Raw genomic sequence first — 24,386 nt, 5'->3', positions numbered from 1 at the left:
TACATATATTTAACATATTGAATTTACTTGTCTATTTATGGTATTACAGTGGATGACGCTGGTGACCACCGAGTTCGAGCATTTCATCCAAAAAGTCAGCACGATTACCGCCCAACATAGACAGCACTGCGAATTTGACGGCATTCCGGAGTTGGAGACTGAGACGGAGGAGGCCAGCACTACTTTGGAGAGAGTCATTGCCGCTTGGCGCAGTGCTGACTGAGTGCTGTTAGTATATGTTGTAAGTTTTCCCGGCTCGGCGTCCACTCTATTTTGGGCGTCCCCTCTAGAGGAGAGGACGTTGCATTTCACGTCCTCTCCTCTGGAGAGGACGGCAAACTCTGGCGTCCCCTCCTCTGGAGAGGACGTGAAATGCAATCGTCCCCCTTCACAAATTTTAAATAAAAATTTAAAAAAACTATTTTTTACCTCGGAAAAGCCGGGAAAACTTGTTTCCGACTGTCGGTACTCGTTTCCCGACGAATTATACTCGTTATCCGTCATTTTACTCGACTTTTTACGTAGTTGTTCGAGTGTGTTCGAATGAGTTGAGAGAACTTTTTTTTTTGAAATTTTGCTAAAGGGGTAAAAATGTCTTTCGCCTGTGCGGTGCTAAGTAAAAAGGGCGGCGAATAGCAAAACCCTAAAAGAAGGCATGCTTAAACCAAAATAGTACTACATGAAAAAAAAATTAAATAGCAATTTACTCTTTCAATTTATAAAAAATAAACTATTAATATATAAATTAATTTTATAAACAAATTTGCACAAATTCAATAATTATAAATAATTCATTCTATTTTGAAAAACTAGCTCATCAATTGAGGGGTAAATTGCCAATTTAGAGAATAATTATCTGACAAATTCTGGAGACAAATTATTAAAATAAAATATAATTAATAAATTCATGATTAATTTACTCATAAAATTAATTTATATGTTAATGATCATTGCTTACAAGTTGATGGCAAATTATCACTTAATTAATAAGAAAACAGTTCATAACTTCTTATCTCTCATTCGACTTAATCTAAGGCCATCCCATCCTTTTTTTTTCTTTTCCTTTTTTAATTATACGAATTGCCCCTAAACTTTGGCTAATAATCACCCATGGCACCTCAACTTTAGGGGTACGGGCGCTAAACCCCCTGATGTTTAAAAACGGGCGCTAAACCCCCTAAGCTTTGTGTCGGCGCTCACTAAACCCCTTTTGGACGAAATATGACCAAAATACCCCTGGCGCCGTTTTTTCAGTCAACTGACATTTTAAAAAAAAAATTCTGACATTGTCATATCATCTGACACGTCAGAAATATACCTTAAAAATTTCAAACACCTAAAATACCCTCAATTTAATTTAGAAAAAGACAAAATAAATAAATCAACCCAATCTAAATTAAAAGATGAACCCAACACCCGACCGGACCATCCCCATCCGACCGGACCACACCCACCCGACCACCCGACCACCACCGGAAAATTTTCCGGTCATCTTCTCTATTGAAGATGACCGGAAAATTTTTCCGGCCATCTTCCGAATCTGTTCCTCAAGAACAGATCCGTCGCGGATCTGTTCTTGAGGAACAGATCCGCCGATCCGTTTATTTTGGTGACCGGAAAATTTTCCGGTCATCATTCACTCGGAGAAGATGACCGGAAAATTTTCCGGTGGTGGTCGGGTGGCGGCGATGGTTAGATCAGTGATGGGTTGGTTTTGAATGGGTGGTTGGGTTTTGAATGAGTGGTTGGGTTTTTTTATTTTATCAGATATTATATTTAGGGGTGTTTTGGGTATTTTTATTTTTTTTTGTCTTTTGATGACGTGTCAACTGACACTTGGTGCTGTCAATTTTTTTTTTCTGTTTTAAAAGACAGCCGCCAAACAAAAGACGGCGCCGGGGGTATTTTCGTCCAAAAGGGGTTTAGTGAGCGCCGACACAAAGTTTAGGGGGTTTAGCGCCCGTTTTTAAACATCAGGGGGTTTAGCGCCCGTACCCCTAAAGTTGAGGTGCCATGGGTGATTATTAGCCCTAAACTTTTATAAAGATAGTACTTTCTATTCCATTTTAAATTTTATGTTTAAACAAAATACATAATATTAAAAATTATTTAAATTATAAAAATAATCTTTACTATAAATTTACTGAAGTCCACTAATTGAAAGTTAAAAATATAAAATAGAATTCAGATGACGAAATTATAACGTCGTGGGCTATTGAAAAAAATAAGGCTTAATTACTTAAAAACCACCCACCTTGAACTTTTTTTTCGTTTATACCCTGACCTAGGAAAAAATTCATTTATACCCTGACGTATGTGTTTATGTTTCACCTCTACCCCGAGGCACTAAATTAACCTCTTTTCATTTAAAAAAAAGTTTATAATAGTCCTTCATTTAGAGAAAAAATAATTTTTAATTAAACTATAATTAGCTTAGGTTAAAAATGAAGAACTATTTTAAACTTTTTTTAATGAAAAGAGATTAATTTAGTGCCTCGGGGTAGAGGTGAAACATAAATACATACGTCAGGGTATAAATGAATTTTTTCCTAGGTCAGGGTATAAACGAAAAAAAATTCAAGGTGGGTGGTTTTTAAGTAATTAAGTCAAAAAATAATAAAGGTGAATAGTTTTTGAGCCAATTAGTCTTAAAATTATATAAATTTCGTATGTCATTGTTAAAATGAAAAAATATACTTACATCTAAAAAATTGGGACCCTTGTTAGATTATCTTATTAACTTTTAAAAAAAATTATTTTTTATTTATTTTTACTATTTTTCTTTTTAGTTTCTACTACCATCAATAATTTACAGAAAATATCATTTTATCAGAGCTTCAATTAAAATTTGAAGCAAATAATTTTAATTTATTTTTAAATTTTGTTTCAACATGTATAAATTCATTTTGTGTGCTTTGAATTTGATCTGAGATTTCTTATTAGATTGCACATTCGGATACAATATGGTTCAAATTAAATAATTGTAGTGTTTAAAGGTTAAATTAATGATAAATAAAAGGTTAGATATTGTCAAAAAAAAAAAGGTTAGATGTGCAATAGAAAACTAAATTAGTAAAAGAGTGCAATAAATTAAGGCCTAATCACTCAAAAACCCCTCATCTTTAATTTTTTTTTCAATTCCACCCTGACGTTGAAAATTTGTCAATTTTACCCACTTTTAAATTTTCCGTTTTCAATTGTACCCCAATATTTTAATTTTTGTTAATTTTTTTACTTAAATGATGAAATCATTCAATTAATTAAGTCTAAACATGAAATTAAATTCTTTTTTATTCAAAAAAGTACAAATAAGTCCTTTATTTTTAAAAACTAACTAAAAACCATAATCAAATTAACACTAATTTAAATTCTTAATTAATTTAACTAAATTTAAATAAATTTTAAAAATATACAGTTAATATATGCGAGACATGGAGAATGTTTTAAACAAATTTTCAAACGCAAAAGACGTTAATTTAATTTTTCAGGGTATAATTGAAATACAAAAATGCAAAATAGGGTAAAATTGACAAATTTTCAACGTCAGGGTATGATTGAAAAAGGGCTAAAAGGTCGGGTTTTTTTTAAGACATTAGGCCATAAATTAAAGTGATATACTTTAGGAGTTGAATTCTATATTTTTAAAATTTCATATTATAATGTAAAAAAAAAATTGTGCTTTAAAGCGTTTAAATACACGTGTTTAGCCACACCAGAAAAAATAAAATTGAAAGTTAAACAAATATAATACGTTTTTTATACATATTTGATACATTATCAATACATTTCTCATACATCTCTATACGGTACGTAAAAACTGAAAATCTATTATGTATTTTTAAAAAAAAATTAAATATTAAATTTAAACTTTTTTATAAGTACATAATTTTATAAAGTTTTTTCCTATTTTTGGATTGTTTTGTAATTCCCCCTAATGTAGAACGATCTTCAATATCATTACTGCACAAGTAGAAGTAGAAAGCACAGCACAACAACTACAAAGTCTACAAAGCCCATCAGTTATTGCCAGACTATTTTGGGCTCTTCTCTTCTCTTTTAACTGTCCTACAACTTTAGGCTTCAATCGTGAATAATGGGCTAATTTTCTCAATAATAAATGGGCCTACACATCGTAAGAACGATATCTTCCTCTAAACCAAAAATCTCCATCAAACAAAGGATCTTTGTACTCCTTATCTTGTGTCGAAGTATTAAAAAAGTTCAAATTAATAAAATATATCATTTTTTTATTCTGAACTAGTCAAAACCAGATCAAAAGGCCCTCAGACAGAGGATTTTTTAATTTACTCTAATTAAGAAATAATTAACCTCTAATTAAACCAAATTGAATTAGGAATTTTATGTACTTTTTATCAATAATTAAATTAAATTAAATTAGGAACCTTTTTAAATTTTTAATTAATCATAACTTAACTCCAACTAAATTCAATTAAAATATTAATTTAATTCAATTAAACACTAATTAACAAAACACCAGAAAACTCTGCCACCGGTAGAATTCAACGTCGAAAAACTCCGCCAACGGTGGAATTCAACGCCGGAAAACTCAACCACGAACAAAATCCATCGACAAAAAATACATCCACAACATAAAAGATCGTTGGGTATGAATTTGGACGAGTTTCTTCGTCTGAGTTCATACCAGACCAGATTCTTCATCTGGGTTCATACGTAGACGAAGAAACTCGTCTACGTATGAACCTGGACCCGCGTCTGGGTATAAACTTGGACCCGCGTCTGGGTATAAACCTAGATGCATATTTTCGTCTGGGTTCATACCCAGAGAAAGAAACTCGTCAAGGTACGAACCCACATAGAATCGAGTCCTTGTGAATGGTCAGAGCCAGGTGCTCTTATTTTACGACGGTAGGGACGATTGCTTCCATTACTAACCAGAAAGACACCAAATTCTCCTTTAGGTGCTTCAACTGCGGTATAGGTAGAAGAAGCTGGTACGGAAAAACCTTCTGTATAAAGTTCGAAATGGTGAATTGAGGTAGATCTACGTCACGAATTTCTTTGTTTGGGACGGGATAGGAAATTGGAAATGAAGATGGAGGAGAAAGGAGATTGGAAATGAAGAAGAAAAAGATGTGCGAAGAAAAGGTGTTTAATGGAAATAATATAATAAAGCTTTTAATGTTTTTAAAATAATTCATATGACATTGAAAGTTTTAATATTATAGAAAAATAATTATATATTGTGATTGTTTAAATGTCAATTTGAAAAATAAAATAAATTAAAGGGTCTTTTTAGTTTTTTTCTATGTAAAACCGGAGAGTGTGTTTCATTCTCTGAGTGAGAGTGGGAAAAATATCAGAGGGGGATATTTGATCCGATTTTGGCAAGTTCTGGGTAAAAATGATACAAATTTGCTAATTTGGACTTTTTTGATACTTAGACATAAAATGAGGGGATAAAATGATCCTTTGTTCAATCTCCATCCCTCTCCTACTTTTAATTTTATAATAATCATAATTAAATAATTAATTTAATTTTATTAATAATATCTTTAAAAATAATAAGATAGAAATTTAAATAATATTATATTGACCAATTTTAATTTTGTAGTTCAATCAAATTAAAAGATCGGTATTCCTACTAATTTGAAGATAATTTAGTTATTTTTTAAATACTAAAAACTAAATTGGAGATAATTTAACTGCCTATTCTAATTAGAACTTTAATTACATGGCACGACCCAAATTTATGAGTCGCGACCGGCGCTAGGGAATGGGAGTGGTAGCTCTGAAACCCGTAGCAAGCCTAAAATCCTGTGTAAATTTTTCGCAAACCAAATCATGTTTCATATATCAAAATACATGTGACCCCATTTTACAAAAGCATTAGAGTTAAAATGCGCAATATAAATACCTAGACAAAAACATCTGGACTACTGCGGACCGCTAGAATGAAAACCTTCTTTCACTTCTTGTGCAAATAACTTCCGAGAATTAAAACTTCGGAAACTTGACTTTCCAAATCATATCATACTATCCCTGAAAAATGGGAGGAGCAACGGGGTCAGTATAAAACTGAGTGAGTTCACCAAATTACACGCAATATCACATAAAGGGTTAAAATCCGTTGAAAACTCATTTTATATATCAAAAATAATCTTTTGACATCATATTGCGTATCTTCTTTACTTTCCTTCATAACTCTTTGTTTATTTCATAAACTTGTAGTTTATAAGTATTTGTCGTCATTGATTTCTTATTATGATATTGATATTTTTCTTTCTCGTCTTGTTGCATTAGTTTTCGACCGAATCTTAAATCTAAGTTTATATTATCATGATTCTAAGTCGAACTAAATCATTGGCAAGTCTCTTGTGACTTGATCCTTATGGTTGGGTCCCGAGATAGTTCAACCGAGTTACCCATAACCATATGGTACAGTCCCGAGATAATTCAACCGAGTTACTTGTACCATTTCTCAATCCCAAACGATCGATAGGAGTCCCGAGATAATTCAACCGAGTTACTCCTTAGACACGGGTCCCGAGATAGTTCAACCGAGTTACCTTCGTGTCTGCATTCGGACTCTGCATCCTGCAGGTCTTTTGAACTTAACTGTCGATTCATATGATTCCTATTGACATTTAATAGGAGTATTTGTTCACATTGTGTCTCGATCTTGTTTCGTATTGATTCTCGATGTATCACACTTACTTTTTATTTCGTATGAGTTCCGAGAATTATCATCGAGAATGGATGACATACAGGTCCCGGGATAATTCTACCAAGTTCAACCTTGTATCTCAGTTCTTATTATTGGGTGTACCATAGTACAATTCTCATTTTACATTTACTAGTTGATTTTGTATTTTTCGTTCTGTTATATTGATCCTTTATGGACCATGGCATGCACATTACAATCTACAAGCATACATCTATAACACACGCACGTATGGGTATTTATTATGTTTGATAGTACATATCGGAATGTACTATATTTCCTTATTCATATTTGATTCGATACTTGTAATTTATTCGATGTTCGATTTCATATTATATAGCTTTACCCTTCCCCGATGTTTAAATAAGTATATTCTCTTTATTTATTTATGTTATTATGAAAAACTCATAATACGATAAACAACTATTTCAAACATATATACGTAGTACATTTGCAAACATACATTTCAAATATATAAATATTCATATAGCCTTTCGTATGAAAATACGCGGCTTTATGAATATTGACGAGTAATTTAAAGTGTACTCACCACTTGTTATCCAAATTCTTCAAATAAACACGAAAACATCTCGATCCGTTCCCCTCGAGCCTTGTCGATAGTCGCTTCGTCGAGTCTACGCAAATTCGATAACGCTACGAATTAATAACAAATCTAATTACGATTACGCATCTAAAACTAGTTCGATCAACCTACTTCGGTCATTAAAAACGCTTATCTAAAATAGGTTGACCCCTGAACGAAATCGACATTCTTAAAGTTTAGAACGCCGCCTACAACTTTCATTTAGGTCTCAGACCATGAATTGCACCCGAAGGTGTCGAAAACTAGCTCGGAAGTTAAGACCTTGAGCTGTCCCGAAACAGCAGTTCAGACTGCACAATAAAAATGTACTGCCTCAAATGACCAACTTAGAGTCTGATTCAACAGAAACTCAAACTTAGACAATTATAGTTAACATCCTAAAGTTTCCGTATCAACAAACGGAACTTGATTCCGAGTTATAAAACTCGATATATTGCTCACGCAACCTCGCTGTTCTGCAGAGACAGTTTCTGCAAAAACGTCTAACTAGTTTCCGTCGAACTAACGCCTATTATAACTAACTAAAAAAAATTCGATTCGGGGATGACTTAACATCAAAAACACAAACTCCCCGAGGTCCGAGAGCATCCAGAACAGACCTCAAAGGGCTGTTTAGCTCGGCTCATTACGAGCAACTCCAAAACAGAATTTTGCCTACGGCAGAATTCCGTTTGGCCGAGCCCGAGCAGAATTCTGCTCTTACGGAGAAAAATTCATGGCTCACCGGGGAAAGGGAGGGGCTGGACAGAGACTAACCGGGGCCCAAGACAATAACGCTCAACAAATTCACAATCACAACTCTCAACCTCACCAACAATCACATATACTCAACAATAGTCATCAAAACTTCATACCAAAACCGAGCCCTAAGCTCACCAATTTCATTCAATTTTACCAATTCAAGACTTAATCAAATCAGAATATTACCTTATCTTGGGAACACTTCATGGCTAAAGGCTCAAGTCCTCAAAGTCACCATCAAACTACTCCATTCAAGCTTATAATAACCTATGAACATCAAACACCATAAAACCTCAATTTCTCAACCAAAACTGAAATGAAAACTCTGAAACCCTAATTATACACTGAGCTTATTACCTTAAATTTCTGGTCTCAATCAGTAGAGGTCGTCTTCCTCTTTCCGTGGCCGCAAGAATCGCATCAATCGGACCAAAATTGAGTGAGTTATGGCCATTTGAAATACTTAACATGGTGAAACTTAAGGAAGAAGATGACTTCGTTTTTGCTAGCTGAAAATGATATCTTGCTGAGTTTAAATCAAAGGATAAGGGTTTATATATTATTGGCAAAGTGTCTTCTTCAATCCTTGAAGTTGCCACCTCCATAACTTTTAATTTCTAACTTTTATTTCGTCCAATTTAGTCCACTAATCCTTTAATCATTCGATTCTCGATAAATTCCGTATTATTTATTTCCCAAATAAATAAAATCAGTCTCATACCTTATAATATCACTTCCAATAATGTATTTTGGCAATTTTGGCCAAAAACGCTCAAGTTTCCATTTTGAGCTAACTTGCACTTTTTCTCACTTTTTCGTCAAATTTTTATTTTAGTGACTATCGATAACAACTTTATCGATATTATTTTCGTATCTTGAAAAAAATAGAGTAAAACACAACTTCCTCCGGAAGTTTATGGTTAAAAGTCCACTTTAGTCCTTAAAGTGGTTAATTTACACTTTAGCCCTTATTCTTAACTAATCGTCAAACTTTCTTCTACAACGATTTCGTATACTTACGAGACTTTGACGATCATTTATTAATAATATTTCGCAAACCTTGGCGTGAATATTATTAGTTCTGACCTTCCAACTTATTTTATTTTATTCTCTTTTTATCTTGATTAAATCCAATTGCTCGCATAATAATTTTCAATTAAAATTATTATTTTGCAATAATTCCAATAGACCCGCATCGGTCTAAGTCCTTATTATCCAATCTTAATCCGATATTCTTGTTCTTAATCTTCACGACTATGTCTCGTGGCACTTCACGTAATACCTCAAAAATTTAGGTTATTACATTACAATAGTGATTAATTAAATAACTAATTAGTTAATGACTATAAAATCTTTATTTAGTAGTAAAGTGAAGGATTATTCAGTAAATTTTTAGGATTATTCAGTAAATTTTTATGTCCCCATAATAACCATAATTAAATAATTAATTTAATTTTATTAATAATATCTTTAAAAATAATAAGACAGAAATTTACATAAATAATATATTGACCAAATACACTATTTTAATTTTGTAGTTCAATCAAATTAAAAGATAGGTATTTCTACTAATTTGGAGACAATTTAGTTAATTTTTACATACTAAAAACTAAATTGAAAATAATTTAGCTACCTATTCTAATTAGTACTTTAATTACAATAGTGATTAATTAAATAACTAAATAGTTAATGACTATAAAACTTTTATTTAGTAGTAAACTGAAAAAGATTATTCAGTAAATTTGCATGTTCCTAGTATAGATGGATACAAATGAAACTAAAAGTTAGGAAATTGAAGATTTAAAAAATTTGAATATAAACGGAAAATTTGGAAAGGTGAAATTAGGGATGACAATGAGCGGGGTTGGGGTGGGGAAGCTATTCCCATTCCCGTATCCGCTTCTATGGGGAATCCCCATCTCCGTCCCAATTTACTTGATAGGGATTAATCCATCTCCATCCCCATGCCCATGAGGATCCCCACATCCCCGTATAATTTTAATATAAATATTTAAATATTTTTATTATTTTTATGAAACATTTGAGAAAACAAATATGAACTATTCAATATCAATAATATAAAATATTATAAAATTAAATTATCTCAAAAATTAATTAATCATCTAAAATATTCAGCAGTTTCAAATATTAAAATAAAATAATCAAAGCAAAATAAAGAGTTCTTTAAAAAAAATTATCTCGTTTCGTAAGTAATTAAAAGTTTCTTTCAAATAAAAAAATAATTATTTTCTTTTAAGTAATTAAATTAAATTATTAAAATTATGAAAAATATATTAAAAATTATAATATATAAAAATAAATCGGGTCTCCACTAATTAAAAGTTTCTTTTAAATAAAAAAATAATTTTTTAAGTAATTAAATTAAATAAAAATTATAAAAGAATATATTAAAAATTATAATATATAAAAATAAACCATGTTCTCTAGGGGGCGGAAATCCCATGGGGTGGGGACTACATTCACAGTTCTCTCTCCATCTCTGTGGATGAAATCCTCCATCCCTGTCTATGGGGACAATTGGTGAGAATTGCTCGCCCTATTAGAGGCGGATCCCTATGGAAATCGGGATTCTCCTTCTCCATTGTCATCCTTAGGTGAAATGTTTTTTTTTATGATTAGGTCCTTAGATAAAAAAAACTTATTATATACGTTGTTGATAAAATAAATTTATAATTACAATAAAATGTGAAATGAATCACCTCTATTTAATCATCCGCTTTCCAGTTATAAAAATAAAATAATAGTGTGTTTATTATTGACCAAGAGCTATATAATCCTAAACAAAAATAGTAAAAAAGAGTTGAAAGTGGAGATAATATCTTGTACGTCATTATCAAATGGATTTTATGCTCAATCTCCACACCTTATTTTGTAGAACAAGTAATCTCCATGAAAACAACCTCTGCCTCCACATTTCAGTACAACTTCAAAAAAGGCAAGAACTCACCAACCTTATTCTCTCATACACCTCACCATCCTCCTTCAAAACCAAACCCAACTCCTAACCAGAATTAAACCGAGATGGTTTGAATCGGTTACGGCAGCTGACAGATTTCAACCTGTCTTAGCTTATGGCAGCAAATGCAGACGAAACAGAATGGTCCCAAAATGTTCAGTCAAGCTAAAGAAAGTAGGTTCATCCTCCTCTGCATGCATGTAAGATGATAATGGTGAAAGCTACATTTCACTACTTCTGTTAGCAAGGAACCAACAACTAGCTGCCACCAAAACGTAGGCAGGACGGACACGAACATGGAAAAACAGGACACGGATACGATGAAACAGTGTTATATTAATGTTTCTTATGTTAAAAATGAAGTTTCATGTCAAAAACACTAAGTTTCCGAAACATATTCGAAACGGGATCGTTGGTAGAATGAAATGTCCTGTTACCTAGACCAAAACACAAAGCTTATATATATATTTTAATTTTTTACAGAGTGATTAAATATTTAATTTCATACCAAGTTACCAACCCATAGACAAGGTATTCACATTCATTTCTAACCCTCAACCTCTCTAAGTTCCCTTGTTTTCACTACAATCCTTAGTCAAACAACCCATCATACTTGTCCTACTGCAAGCTCAACAAAAATTGAGCAAACTGAAATCCTAAAGAGAACTAAAAAAGAAAAAAACTAAATTAAAATAAAATGACCATATTGAACCACAAGTGTTTTTGAACTGTCATGTATCAGACCTATGCTCGGAGTCCAAGCTTGCGATCGTTCCTGAACCCTCTAACGATGACGTGAGAAGCTTGCATTTTGTTCTCATATTCTTCACTTCCTCGCTTGAATATATTATGATTTTCCTAACCATCTTACAGAACTCCCTGCAATTAATTTACATTTTCAGTTTTTTAAGTCAATATATGGAAAACGCATAGAATGAAGTGGTGGACTAATTGCATAAGCTACTTACTGCCATGGATCATCGCCCACGAGCATCACATCCCCCTCGTCGTCAGTAAAGACAACAGCCCATTTATCACGAGTTGAAAGCTCTCCTTTGATTTCAAACATTTCCTCTAGCTCTTTGATAAGATCCGCATACCCTTTCAATGCTGATAGATCAACAGCACGGCCAACAGCTACTCCTTGCATTTGCACCTACTCAAATTAAAAATTATATTTAATCAGCCAGTGATGCTAAGAGGATAAGCTACCCAATTGAACCTTTTCAGGACTACAATGATCACCTTGGTACGAGTTCTTGTAGAATAAGTGGAACCGAGCTTGCTATGCGTCTCCTTTGGCATCACTTCTGATGCAACTTCCTTCTGCTCCTTTGAAGCCACCTTTGAGGCATCCATTTTTTGAACCTCATCAGAACCGCCTACAGCTAGAGGAGACCCTCTGGTGCCATTAGAGTCTATGTTTAGAAGCAATGCGTCCCTGTCCTGAGGAGGACCAGCATCACTTGAATTGCCTGTTAAATTAATTCCAAACAAACGGCAGCCTGCTGAATTTTCACATTTTTTCCCATTCTCGATCTGGTCATGCAATAGGCCATTGCTTTGCCTAGAAGGGATAGGAGAGGCATAACCAGAAATAAAAGACTTTGATGTTATAGTTCTTCTGTCATCAGCGGAATCAGAGAAGAGGCCGAGAGATATGTTCATGCGAGGAGAAGAAGTCCAAATGTCCTCTGGTCGGACCTTTGAGCCACAGAAGCTGTTGCCACTTATAAGATTGCTATCTATTTCCTTCTGCCTCATAGACCACACAACTTGGCTATCAGAACTTTGAACTTCAGCAGCACCACCTAGTTGATTTAACTCATGGGATTGGGTCGATCCAGGGTACCAGAAAGGTGATGCAGCTGAGTTGGTCGTGATTTCTACATCATAATTCATGCATGAAGTTTGGAAGTATTACCAATGAGAATCGGCCGAAAAACAGGATTTTCAAAAACTCCATATAGTCGTACCTGAAGTAGAAGTATCCACAGGTCTCGGCCTTTTAATCTTTCCCACTGTTTGAGGAAGAATTACAGCAGCTGAAGCTGCAAAAGGCTCTATCTCCCACGGAGAAACTCTTTCTGGCCTTTGAATGGTTGCCGGTTCATCCCATTGTACCTGTCAGGGAATTAAAAAGGGGAAACAATCATAAAAAAAAGAAGGGATTGAATAAATCAGAATTCAGAGCTGAATTAAAAACCATATGAAACCTTTAATGAACGCCATGTAGAGCCTGACCACTCTGGAGAAATATCTCCCGCTCCAACTATAGTTCCTGTGAATCTAATCAAACAGATTATGCAGAAAATAAGGACCAATTCAGAAGAATAAACAGCAAGGCAATCAGAAAACAGAATATCGATGGTACCTCCTCTCAGGAGAATCTTCCCCTTCGAATTTCATCTTGAAGCGCATGCCAAGAGAAAATCCATATTTAACAGCCTCCAGATATTTGTTCAATCCGATAATAAACTGGCTTGTCCTGAAGACGTGAATGAAAATACACAGTTAAGAAACACACTACACTGGACGATAAATAAACATATGTGTATTGGTATTTACAGCAAATAAAAGTATGAACCAAACCTTGGCTTGTAGTATACAACAAATAGGGTCTGTGTTGTAACAGCATGAGAGGCGGTTGCAAGAACTCCTAAATGCATACTTTGACTAGATATGACAGATGAAGGCATGGGGCTCTGCTGCCGAGCAAGACGTCGAATCCCAACTCGTAACTCTCCATTATCACTCCTGTGCATCATGTAGACAATGAATGATAAAGAAAATGAAAAAATATAACTGTTGGAGGCCTGAATTTGAATAAGCAACAAGTAAATAACAGTGTACCTACCTCAGAAACACAAACGCATCTCCGGCAACCAATCTCTTTGAAGTGACAAATGTGCTCCACCCTGTTGTAAGCAAATGTCTTCGCGGTTGTCCTGATTGAGATAAAGCACAAACATAAAACATGTATACCTCCAGTTTCAATTCCAGCATTTTCAGCTCAGAGAACTTTAAGCAATGCAGAGCAAAATAGAAGTTGATCAAATTTTTTACCTCTAAAAATGTGCTTAAATCGCCACTCATACCCATGAAGATCCTTGGCAACCAGTTCTTGAGTGGGAGTTGATTGGTTCATGTCCTACAGCAAACGAAACAGTACACAAGCTCTCAATCAGTCGTTAATCTCCATGTAATTGTGCAGTAAGGGTAAGGGTATTACCAACGGAGGCAAGCATTCTGTCGCGTGCTTTCTGAGAACAGAGAAACCTCCATGAGTACTAGTATCCGAAGCTGTTAGAATTTTGCAAAAGGAATGAACCGTGGTCTTTTGCTGTTTGGGCGTACATAGGTCAGGACTTGTAGGCTCCGTTTGCTGCAATCATCATACAAACACATTTTAGTTCGCACTCATCATCCCTAATTCGGTAGTAATTACATAAACTCTTTTGATTCCCAGAAAGATAAGTTTGACCAGATCCCATTTTTGCAAAACTATTAACATAAAACGACACAAACAAAATTGAAAATCCGAAAATATTACTCACATCCGATTCTGGCTGCAAGGTGATCTGAGCATAAACCTCGTCCGTCTCTTGTTCCGCCTATAGATTGAACAAAACCAAAATTAAAAACATAAAAAACACCTAACCCGAAACAGAATTAGACAAAAAAAAGGGTACTAACATAACATAACATAGCATACCAAAGGTTGAATGTGAACAACATGGCAAAGGATCTTAGAAGGAAGATTAAACCTAGGGATTTCTTGAGTCAGTTCTTGATTAGTTGAAGCTTCCAGCTGAAACACAATCAGTAAACTATAAGAGCAAGCAAATTTCTGATCCACACAAGAACTAAAAACATTCAAGAAATTTCAAAAAACAAAGCAATAAACCAAGAACCTGTTCCATATGACCTTGAGGAAAGTAAAAAACTTTCTCTCCAGCTCTTGGTATCTCCACCAAAGGGCCAGCACAAGCCTTCCATAACTCTCTATACAGATCATCTCTTCCTATACCATCACACCATAAAATCATCACATAATGTGCAAACTAAAACATGGTAGCTGAGAAAACACAAAAATCTCACCTCTTTCACCATGAGAAGCCATCCACACAAAACCAAAAGTTGGCAGCAGAGGAAAAACAAAGAGAAAAATTACAGAAACAGAAGGCAAGTGAGAGTAAATATAAGAAAAAAAGCTAACCCATGAATGGTTAAAGAAGCAGAAGAAAAGTAGAGGAAGGTGACGGTTATGTTATGTGAGCATTGAATTGAGAATCAGCAGAAGAAGCAGTAGTGAAGTGGGTGGGGCTGGGCTTTTTATTTATTTTATCAGCTTGTTTCAGTTACAAAACTGCTTGCTTTTCTTACCAAAGAGTCACACAAAAACCGCTGTTTTTCTTGGCAACACTTTTCAGACACAAACACTTGTTGAAAATAAGGTGAATTTTTGCAACTTTTCAGACAAAAATCAAACGTAAGACCCAGAAAATTACAGTAACCAAAATCTCTCAAGATGCTGTCTTTATTATTTCTCTGTCTCAGTTTCTCTTTCTACTCTCTGGTCATTTTCTATGGGTCTCTCTGGTCCCTGTAATTTGTTAATTCTCTTCTCCAAAATTACTCTCCTCCACCTTAAAGCCATTCGACTACACTTTGTTTTCCACTACTGCTATTGGTCTATCAGTACCCATCGCTATCCAAATAACTCACCCTCTTCATTTCCTAACAGAAAAGGAATAGTAACGGGTCGGTTTTTTATTTTCTTGAAAAAACCACCCGTTCAAGAAAACCCACCCGTTATTGTTTTTTTCTGTTAGGAAATGAAGAGCCTAAGAATTGATTTTTTTTAAATTACTAATTTTTTATGTAGATACACTTTATTGCTATAATTAGGGGTATGCATCGGGCAGTTTGGTTCAGTTTCAAATTCGCCGAAATCGAATGTATCAGAATTGGTGAGATCCTCAACCAAACCGCTATATTTTTGCATAATATCGGACTGATATTGATTCGATTTGAGTCTTATAAACAGACACATAAGTCTAAGAAGAAATACATATAAAAGTCTCTAAATTTAAGCTAAACAAATACAAATGAATAAAAAGTCTTATAACTAATGAGTTATAGTTCAAATGGTATAAGCGTTAGCAGCAAACTATTAATTTGTGGGTTCAATTCCTCCCACAAACACTACCCCTTTTCAATTATAAAAAAAAATCAAGTCTTATATAAAAGTTTATATTATATCACATAACATTAATTGATTAATTTTTTTTTTTATAATTAGAAATTTCATTGTAGGTGAAATAGTTACAGACGTAAGATATTTAGGAAAGTTTGAAAACCAATCCCGATAGTCTAACAAAAAACAAGCGTTACACGCTAACAAATATAACACAGGTACCTTGCTTTACAAGATTCACTTCACAAAGTTTCAGCTTGGATTCTTTTCTCAGCCTGTGATTGGTTGATCTTTGCACTCTTTTGATTGAATGATGTATATGTCACATGGATTCAATCAGCTTCAGATTCCTCTCTTCAGTTCCTGATTGGTTGCTGCTTTTGTCACGTGAACATTGTGTTGCCAGCTGGTGTAATTCTTTGTAAAAACACACTTTAGGTGTGTGTTAATCCAGCTCAGCATGAGCTTTGTTTTGTTCTAGTATAAATAGCCTTGAGCTATGTTCTTTGATTGTAATCAAGATATTTTCAATCAATATAAAGTTTTCTTTCTCTATAAGATTATGTTATGGTATCAGAGCTTTGAGGCTCTTGTTTTTCAGATTATTTCTTCTTTTTTTATTAAAACATTTCAATGGCAAATCGTTATCAACAATCAGAAAACATTTTTTTATTAAAACATTTCAGTCCATTTTTTATTCATCCAGGTGAGAATCCATCTCTAATATTAGGTACAAGTCTTTTAAATGGAAGCAATTACCATTTATGGTGTAAGTCAATGCGTATGGCTTTAATTAGAACAAGTATAAGTTTATTGATGGTTCTATTCAGTGTCTTAGTAAAGATGATGATTCTTTTCCAGTTTGGGAGACATGTAATATTTTGGTTATGTCATGGTTGCATAGAACAGTTTCTCCTGCAATAGCTAATAGTGTTTCATTTATTGAAACTGCTTTGGATATATGGACTGATCTCAGAGATAGGTTTTTTCAAGGAGATTCATACAAAATTGGATATTTATACTTTTAAACAGAATTACATGTCAATCATTGAGTATTTCACACATTTAAAGGGTCTTTGGGATGAGTTAGTAAGCTTGAGAGGTTTCCCAGTTTGTTCTTGTGAACCTAAATGCAATTGTGGTGCTTTGAATACTGTGAAAACAAATTTTTCTAATGATCATGTGATAAGATTCATGAAAGAATTGAATGATATATTTGGAGTAGTGAGAACACAAATTCTGATGATGGAGCCCCTTCCACCTATCAACATAGCTTTTTCAATGGTTATTCAATACAAGAGACAGATTGTTGGAGGATCTTGTGTGAAACAAGTTCCTGATTCTAATGTTTTTCTGGCAAAAGGTTCTTTTGATGATGATTGTGATTCGAACTATGAATCGAACCTTTGCTATATCTGAATCCATGTCCTTAAATTCAGTCCTTGTTGTTCCTGCCCTTGAGTACAATATTATGTCTATTAGTAGAATTACTACTGCACTTTCATGTACAGTGACGTTCTGGCCTCATTTTTATATTTTTCAGGACATAATGACTCGACAGGTTCTTGGTTGTGGTGTTAGGAAAGGAAACCTCTACTATTTGGACTTGACTAATAGTGGAGAGCAGAGAATTCATCAAGTATATAAAGTTGTAGAAATTGAAGAAGCCAAAGATAATGTATGGATGTGGCATAGGCGACTAGGTCATCTTTCTTTTGGGTTAGCTGAACGAATGAATAGACAATCGTTAGAAGTCGTTCGAGCATCTTTGTTTGGACTGAATGTTCCACTGAATTATTGGGGGGGGGAAGCATTAAAATCTGCTGCTTACTTGATAAATCACACCCCATCTAGAGTCATTGAATTTCAAACCCCTTCCAAAAACTTCATAACCTTATCACTATTCTTGCAATGCCAAATCTTGAACCACATGTTTTTGGATGTGTTGTCTTTATGCATATACCTAAACATCAACGAGGAAAATTAGACCATTGTGCTCGAAAGTGTATATTTTTGGGATATGCTGATTTTAAAAAGGGATATCGGTGTTATGATCCTATAGAAGGAAAGGTGTATATCTCGTTAGATGTTTCATTTTGAGAATTAGAGGAGTATTTTGTGGAATCTTCCCTTCAGGGGGAGAAACATAATATTGGTGAAGGAAAAACTTCAACTATTGGAGATTTGTTTCCAGAACTAGAAGATGTAACAAATAATCTGAATAGACGGAGTAGTCTACCTGATAATGAAAAAGAAAGTGATGAAATACAAATGGAAGGGGGAGACCATGATATTGACGATGGATATCATATGGATATAGAAAACGAGGATAAAGAGGATCAAACAATAAGGGCGGATCAAGACAAAGCTATTGATTTTGATAAAGATTCCAACTTCCTAACACCATTGATCGCTTAATTCTGCAAGTGCACAGAATCAATTGTAGCAAGCAATACTCGGAGTATTCCGAGGTCGAATCCACAAAGGACGAACTCTTTAAAATGTTATTTAATTTAACTTTTGTAAAGTAATCGTTCTGTTAATTTGATTTGATGTTGAAAACAATTAATTAAGTAATATGAAATGAAAGAATATTTTGGATAAAATATCAAGATTTAAAACAACTAGGATTTCGGGTTTCACCGTAGTCGAGGGGAATTTCTATCATATGCAATAATACATCTCAAAAACGTTTCCATGACAATTGTTTCTACGATATATTTATTCTCTCTCGAGACATAAACTTGTGTTTAATTAATTCTGGATATTTCTCAATTACCATGTTAATTAATTAAACCCATTAAGCAAAACAATTAATGTCATCACAATTCCTTAGACATATCTCTATTCTTAAGTAAATTGTGTTTAAATCTCTAGATCCAAATTCATGCTTCACCGATAGGTACTTCACATTCATTCTAGGATAAAAACATTAAGGTAGCTAATCTTAATATTCATGATCACCATAAGAGATTTAAAGAAAACTCTTGTTTAATAACATTAATGAGATGCACTAATACATAATCAAGACTTCCCCTTCAACTAGGTTACATTCCTAATCCTAGTTTAAAGGTTTATCAATCCATTGTCATATTAAAAATAACAATGTAATTGTTGTACCTTGAGAACATATGAGAAGAGAAATGAAAAGAGAAATAATGATTAATAAGAACTATCTTAAAGTAAATGTTTATACAATTGCAAGTGTAAGTGAATGTCCTTTTCTCTATACAAATGTGTTCTATTTATAGGCATAAAAGGAGTGGTAGCCAAGTCAAGAATCTCTCTTCTCCTCATGGAATTTGAGTGATGATCAAATTTTGTATCTCTTCTTTCCATATAGAGTGGAGTAGGGAGCAAGTTCTTCCATAACCATCTTGAGTGAATCATGATTCACTTATTTCATTTCCAAAGATAACTTGATTCAATATCATCTTGATATATTCTTGGAGTGATAATCAAGTTCTTCCATAATGAGCTTGAGAGGATCAAGGTTCACTTATCTTGTTTCCAAAAGAAGCTTAAGTGTATCAAAGTTGACTTATCTTGTTTCGAAAAGAAGATTGATCTAAATCAACAATGATTTCTTCTTCCTTAATGATCATTTTGTCAACATTCTTTCTTTGAGTGCAAGTCAAGGAAGATCTCTATGAGTGTGAACCCAATATATGTTGTTTATGGAAGGTGTATGAGTGTTTTCGCCAAGAATCCCCAATCGATTCTCCCAAAATCAGAAAATGTCTCCAAGACCAGAAGTCAGCCGGCCCTTGGCCGGCTCAAAGTCGTGGGCCGGCTGAAGGCCGGCTGAGCTGCTGTTTGTGGCTCAATTTCTGGTTCAATTCGGTTTGACTCGGTTCAACCCGGAACTTGGAGGCCGATTTCGAGCCGGTTCAAGTCCGAATTTGGGCTTGGTTTCTTCATGAAAGTTGTAGATCTATCTCTTATCTTTCCGTGACATGTTTAACCATATGATTTGGATATTTCTAACTCCACATATGATCCGAATACGGACATATGTCCGAATTTTCAGCTTTTCGATCTAAACTTTCAGCAACTGATTCAGCGGCTATGTTGCTTGCATTTAGACTTGATTCTCCATTATTCTTCTTCTTGGACTTGATAGAATCAATCCGGCTTGACTTTCACTTTATTTTTGCTTTTTTTATTCAATTATACTCTAGAAATGCTAAGTATTTACATTTTATATTAAAAACTACAAAAAGGTAAAAGTGAGTATAAAGCTCTCTATTTTACGCAATAAGAGACTAAAATATGTAATACAAATGATCTTAAATTGACGTAAAATATATACTTATCAACCATCTACTGAGCACCTGTCGTCAAATGTCGAACCCTAGGTATTACCTAATCCTAACATTGATATTCAGCTTAGGCGTTCAGAAAGACCCACTAGAGGTATTCCAAAATGCACTTATGAGCCAGATATCAATTCAAAAGCCAAATACCCAATTGCTGATTTTGTGTCTACTAATAAGTTGTCTAAGTCATTTGCATGCACTGTGAATCAATTATCCTCTATTTCTATTCCTAGTAATTTGCAGGAAGCACTATCAGATCCACAATGGAAAAAAGCCATGAATGAAGAAATGAATGCATTACAGAAGAATTCCACTTGGGAACTTGTTGATAAACCCCATGGATATCGTATTGTGGGATGTCGGTGGATCTTTACTATAAAGGTCAACTCTGATGGAAGCATTGATAAATATAAAGCAAGACTGGTTGCCAAAGGATATACACAAACATATGGTGTAGATTATGAGGAGACTTTTGCCCCAGTGGCAAAGATAAATACTATTCGGATACAAATTTCTCTTGTAGCTAATCAAGATTGGCCATTACACCAGTTTGATGTGAAGAATGTTTTTCTCAATGGAGACTTAGAAGAAAAAGTTTATATGGAGCTACCACCTGGAATTACAAACTCTGGGAAAGGAAAGGTATGCAAATTAAAAATGGCCTTATATGGTTTGAAACAATCGCCACGAGCTTGGTTTGGACGGCTGACGAAGAGCATGAAGATTTTTGGATATAAACAAATTAACTCTGATCATACTTTATTTATAAAGAGAAAATCAGGAAAGCTTACTACTCTTATTGTTTATGTTGATGATATGGCTGTTACTGGAAATGACTCAGTAGAAATAGAGGCACTGAAAAACTATTTATCTCAAAAATTTGAGATGAAGGATTTGGGCCAATTAAAATACTTTCTAGGCATTGAAGTTGCAAGATCGACTCAAGGTATTTTCATGTCTCAACGAAAGTACATATTAGATCTTCTTGTAGAAATTGGAATGCTTGACTGCAAGCCGATAGACACTCCGATTGAAGCAAACCATCACTTGGGAATTTTTCCTGAACAAGTTTTTTATGACAAAGCAAGGTATCAACGGCTAGTGGGAAGGCTGATTTATCTCTCTCATACTCGACCAGATATTGCATATGCCATTCGCGTTGTTAGTCAGTTCATGCATAATCCTAGTGAAGATCACATGAAGACAGTCTTTCGAATTCTTAAGTATTTAAAGAAATCTCCAGGAAAGGGTCTCTTATTCAGAAAAGGTGGTGATATGGAAGTAATAAGATACACTGATGCAGATTGGACAGGACATATAATGAACAGAAGGTCAACCTCTGGTTATTTTACGTTTGTATGTGGAAATTTGGTGACATTTAGAGCCAAGATGCAAAAGGTTGATGCTAGATCAAGTGCAGAATCTGAGTTTTGTGGTATGGCTCATGCAGTATGCGAACTTCTTTGGATACGAAATATTTTGAAAGATCTTAGTTTTAATCTTGTGAAAAAAATGGATCTATATTGTGACAACAAAGCAGCAATTATGATTGCTCGTAATCCTATCCAATATGATCGCATGAAACATGTTGAAATAGATCGGTTCTTTATTAGAGAAAATATTGACAAAGGGTTCATAAATTTTCCATTTGTAAAGTCAGAAGATCAACTTACAGATATGCTTACAAAAGGAGTTTGTGGACGAGCTTTTAATGAAGCAGTTGACAAGTTGGGCATGGCTGATATCTATGCTCCATCTGGAGGGGGAGTGCTGAATATACGGAAAGTATAATACTTGGAATAGCGGCCCTCAGACTTGGAGTAGTGGCCAAGTATACTTCCTCATTAAGTTAGTTACCCTATATATAGATGTATCTTGTACCTTGTAAAGATAAGAAAAGAAAAACTTCTCTTCTTCTTATTCTCTATACTATTTTCTACAAGTATGTGTACCTGCAATAAATATAGACCAATAGTAAATTGTATGTAGTAGGCTTTAGATGGACATCTTATGAGTAACAGCTTGCCCATAAAAGAACCTACTTTATATGTCTAATGTTTTACTGATGGTTATTACATTGTGGTTGAATAATAGTAATAGATATATTTTTGGAGGAATTTTTGGTACGGTGTTCAGCATGTATGATTCAATTACGGGCTGTGAAGATGGGGTCCATTGACAAGATGAAGTCATTATAAATCCATCTCATATATTTTATTAATTCATGATCTACCTTTACTCTACTATTATTGAAGAACAATAATTTTTCTTTGTTTTTTTGCTCTGAATAAATGAACTTTCTCTTATAGTTAAAATAGTTTGTGTCCTTCATTTAGAGTGATCTTTTGTACTTGACTAATTATTTTTTTCTTTTATGAATTTGTAGACATTGCTAGAGAAGTTAATGTCATTATACTCAAATTTGAAGGCCTCATTCCAACTGTTGGACTCAATATTAATATTCATTCTCCAAAAATATTATCAATTAAAGAAATTATTGACATAATTCACAAGATATACATCTTGTGGGTTAACTCCAATTATAGTCTGAAGATTTTCAAGTATAGGTAAATGTACCACATATGTATAACTAGGCAGTGAAGTTAATTTTTCTTAATTTCAAATGTATCAGACATGTATATTTTATATTTTTTTAACTATTTGAAATTGTATCATATATGTCTCATATATGTATTTCTATATTTTAAAATTTTAATATCTTTCATATTAATTTTTTATGCTTTGATTACGAAGTTGTGCGTGATTTACATTGGCTTGTTATCTCTCTTATGTTTTGTAGTTTGATGGTTTTATTAAAAAAAAATTTGCAAGATATTTACACTACTTTCTTTATTTCGAAAAATATAGGAGTTTTGAGACGTATCTATTCTATATCTGAGACGTATATGTTCTATTTTTGGGATGTATCTGAAATATTTTTAATTTGTACATGACTTGTTTCTGAGATGTATCTGAATTATTTCTTAAATTTAAATTGTTATGTAAACTATAAAGTTGTAAATATTTACAATTTTAATATAAACTCGTATGTGTAAGATTAACTTCAACTGATGATAAATTTAATAAAGGCATTATATATTTATTGGTTAAGTTTATTATGTATATACATATGAGATACATTGATACATAGTATATACACCACTGATATATTATAGATAAATCACTTATACATCATAGATACACGACTGATATATTGTAGATACATATTTTTATTTTTTTTATCGTTTTAACGAAATAAATTTTATTATAATTTTTAGAATCCGTCTCCAACTCCTAATGATTATTTTCAACAAAATAAATTTTAAAATAGCTGATACATTGTAGATACATTGCCGATACATCGTAATACATTGCTGATATATCGTAAATATATATTTTTCTTTTTTGACATGGCTGATTAAATATGTCTATTGCATCATTATAACATTGTATATACACTAAAACAAGGCAATTTGCAACAAAGAGAATCAATATTTGAGACGTAACATCTGTCAGAGCTTCACTTTAGTTGACAAACAAAAATAAATCAGATATCTTTATTTAAATAACTCATTATGCTACTTAGTGAAATTGGTTGATTAATTAACCAAATAAAATCTTAAAACTGAAATTGAGTTGTAAATATGTCTTGATATATTAATGATACATAAAAGACACATAAATAATACATGTTTAAATAATTTTAACATGCGCTGACGTGTAATGGGCGCGCTTTTTTGACATGCGTGTTTGACGCGTCACTGGCGCGTTTTTACAGCTGTTTAACATGTTTTCTTGATTTTTTTTAATTTAAATGTGTCATGTATCTATTATTTAGTTGG

At 33.5% G+C, this 24,386-nt stretch overlaps 1 protein-coding gene, 1 long non-coding RNA gene and 1 other non-coding gene across 3 annotated transcripts; 1 reads left to right on the top strand and 2 right to left on the bottom strand.

Annotated features, from left to right (window-relative positions):
- Positions 1–5,720: 5,720 nt before the first annotated feature.
- On the bottom strand, positions 5,721–8,648 carry LOC126688237 (uncharacterized). The gene is made up of 3 exons (XR_008791003.1): positions 8,406–8,648; positions 8,235–8,315; positions 5,721–6,021 (listed from the first exon to the last, which is right to left on the bottom strand). It is a non-coding gene; the product is annotated as an uncharacterized LOC126688237 (long non-coding RNA).
- Positions 8,649–11,463: 2,815 nt separating this feature from the next.
- Positions 11,464–15,729, bottom strand: LOC126686939 (auxin response factor 18-like). The gene is made up of 14 exons (XM_050381244.2): positions 15,127–15,729; positions 14,940–15,049; positions 14,741–14,836; positions 14,583–14,639; positions 14,258–14,410; positions 14,092–14,176; positions 13,883–13,973; positions 13,618–13,782; positions 13,400–13,513; positions 13,242–13,314; positions 13,002–13,149; positions 12,271–12,911; positions 11,994–12,181; positions 11,464–11,904 (listed from the first exon to the last, which is right to left on the bottom strand). Exons 1-14 carry the CDS (start codon positions 15,146–15,148, stop codon positions 11,757–11,759), a joined length of 2,091 nt encoding a protein of 696 aa, XP_050237201.1. The 5' UTR covers positions 15,149–15,729; the 3' UTR covers positions 11,464–11,756.
- Positions 15,730–22,481: 6,752 nt separating this feature from the next.
- LOC126654216 (small nucleolar RNA snoR103) lies at positions 22,482–22,595 on the top strand. Its single transcript, XR_007632472.1, has one exon. It is a non-coding gene; the product is annotated as a small nucleolar RNA snoR103 (small nucleolar RNA).
- Positions 22,596–24,386: the final 1,791 nt, after the last annotated feature.

This window comes from Mercurialis annua, linkage group LG6 (assembly GCF_937616625.2).
Source record: "Mercurialis annua linkage group LG6, ddMerAnnu1.2, whole genome shotgun sequence".
NCBI classification, from domain to species: Eukaryota; Viridiplantae; Streptophyta; class Magnoliopsida; order Malpighiales; family Euphorbiaceae; genus Mercurialis; species Mercurialis annua.
The sequence above is the reverse complement of the archived record's forward strand: the minus strand, read 5'-3'. Positions and strand labels throughout refer to the sequence as shown.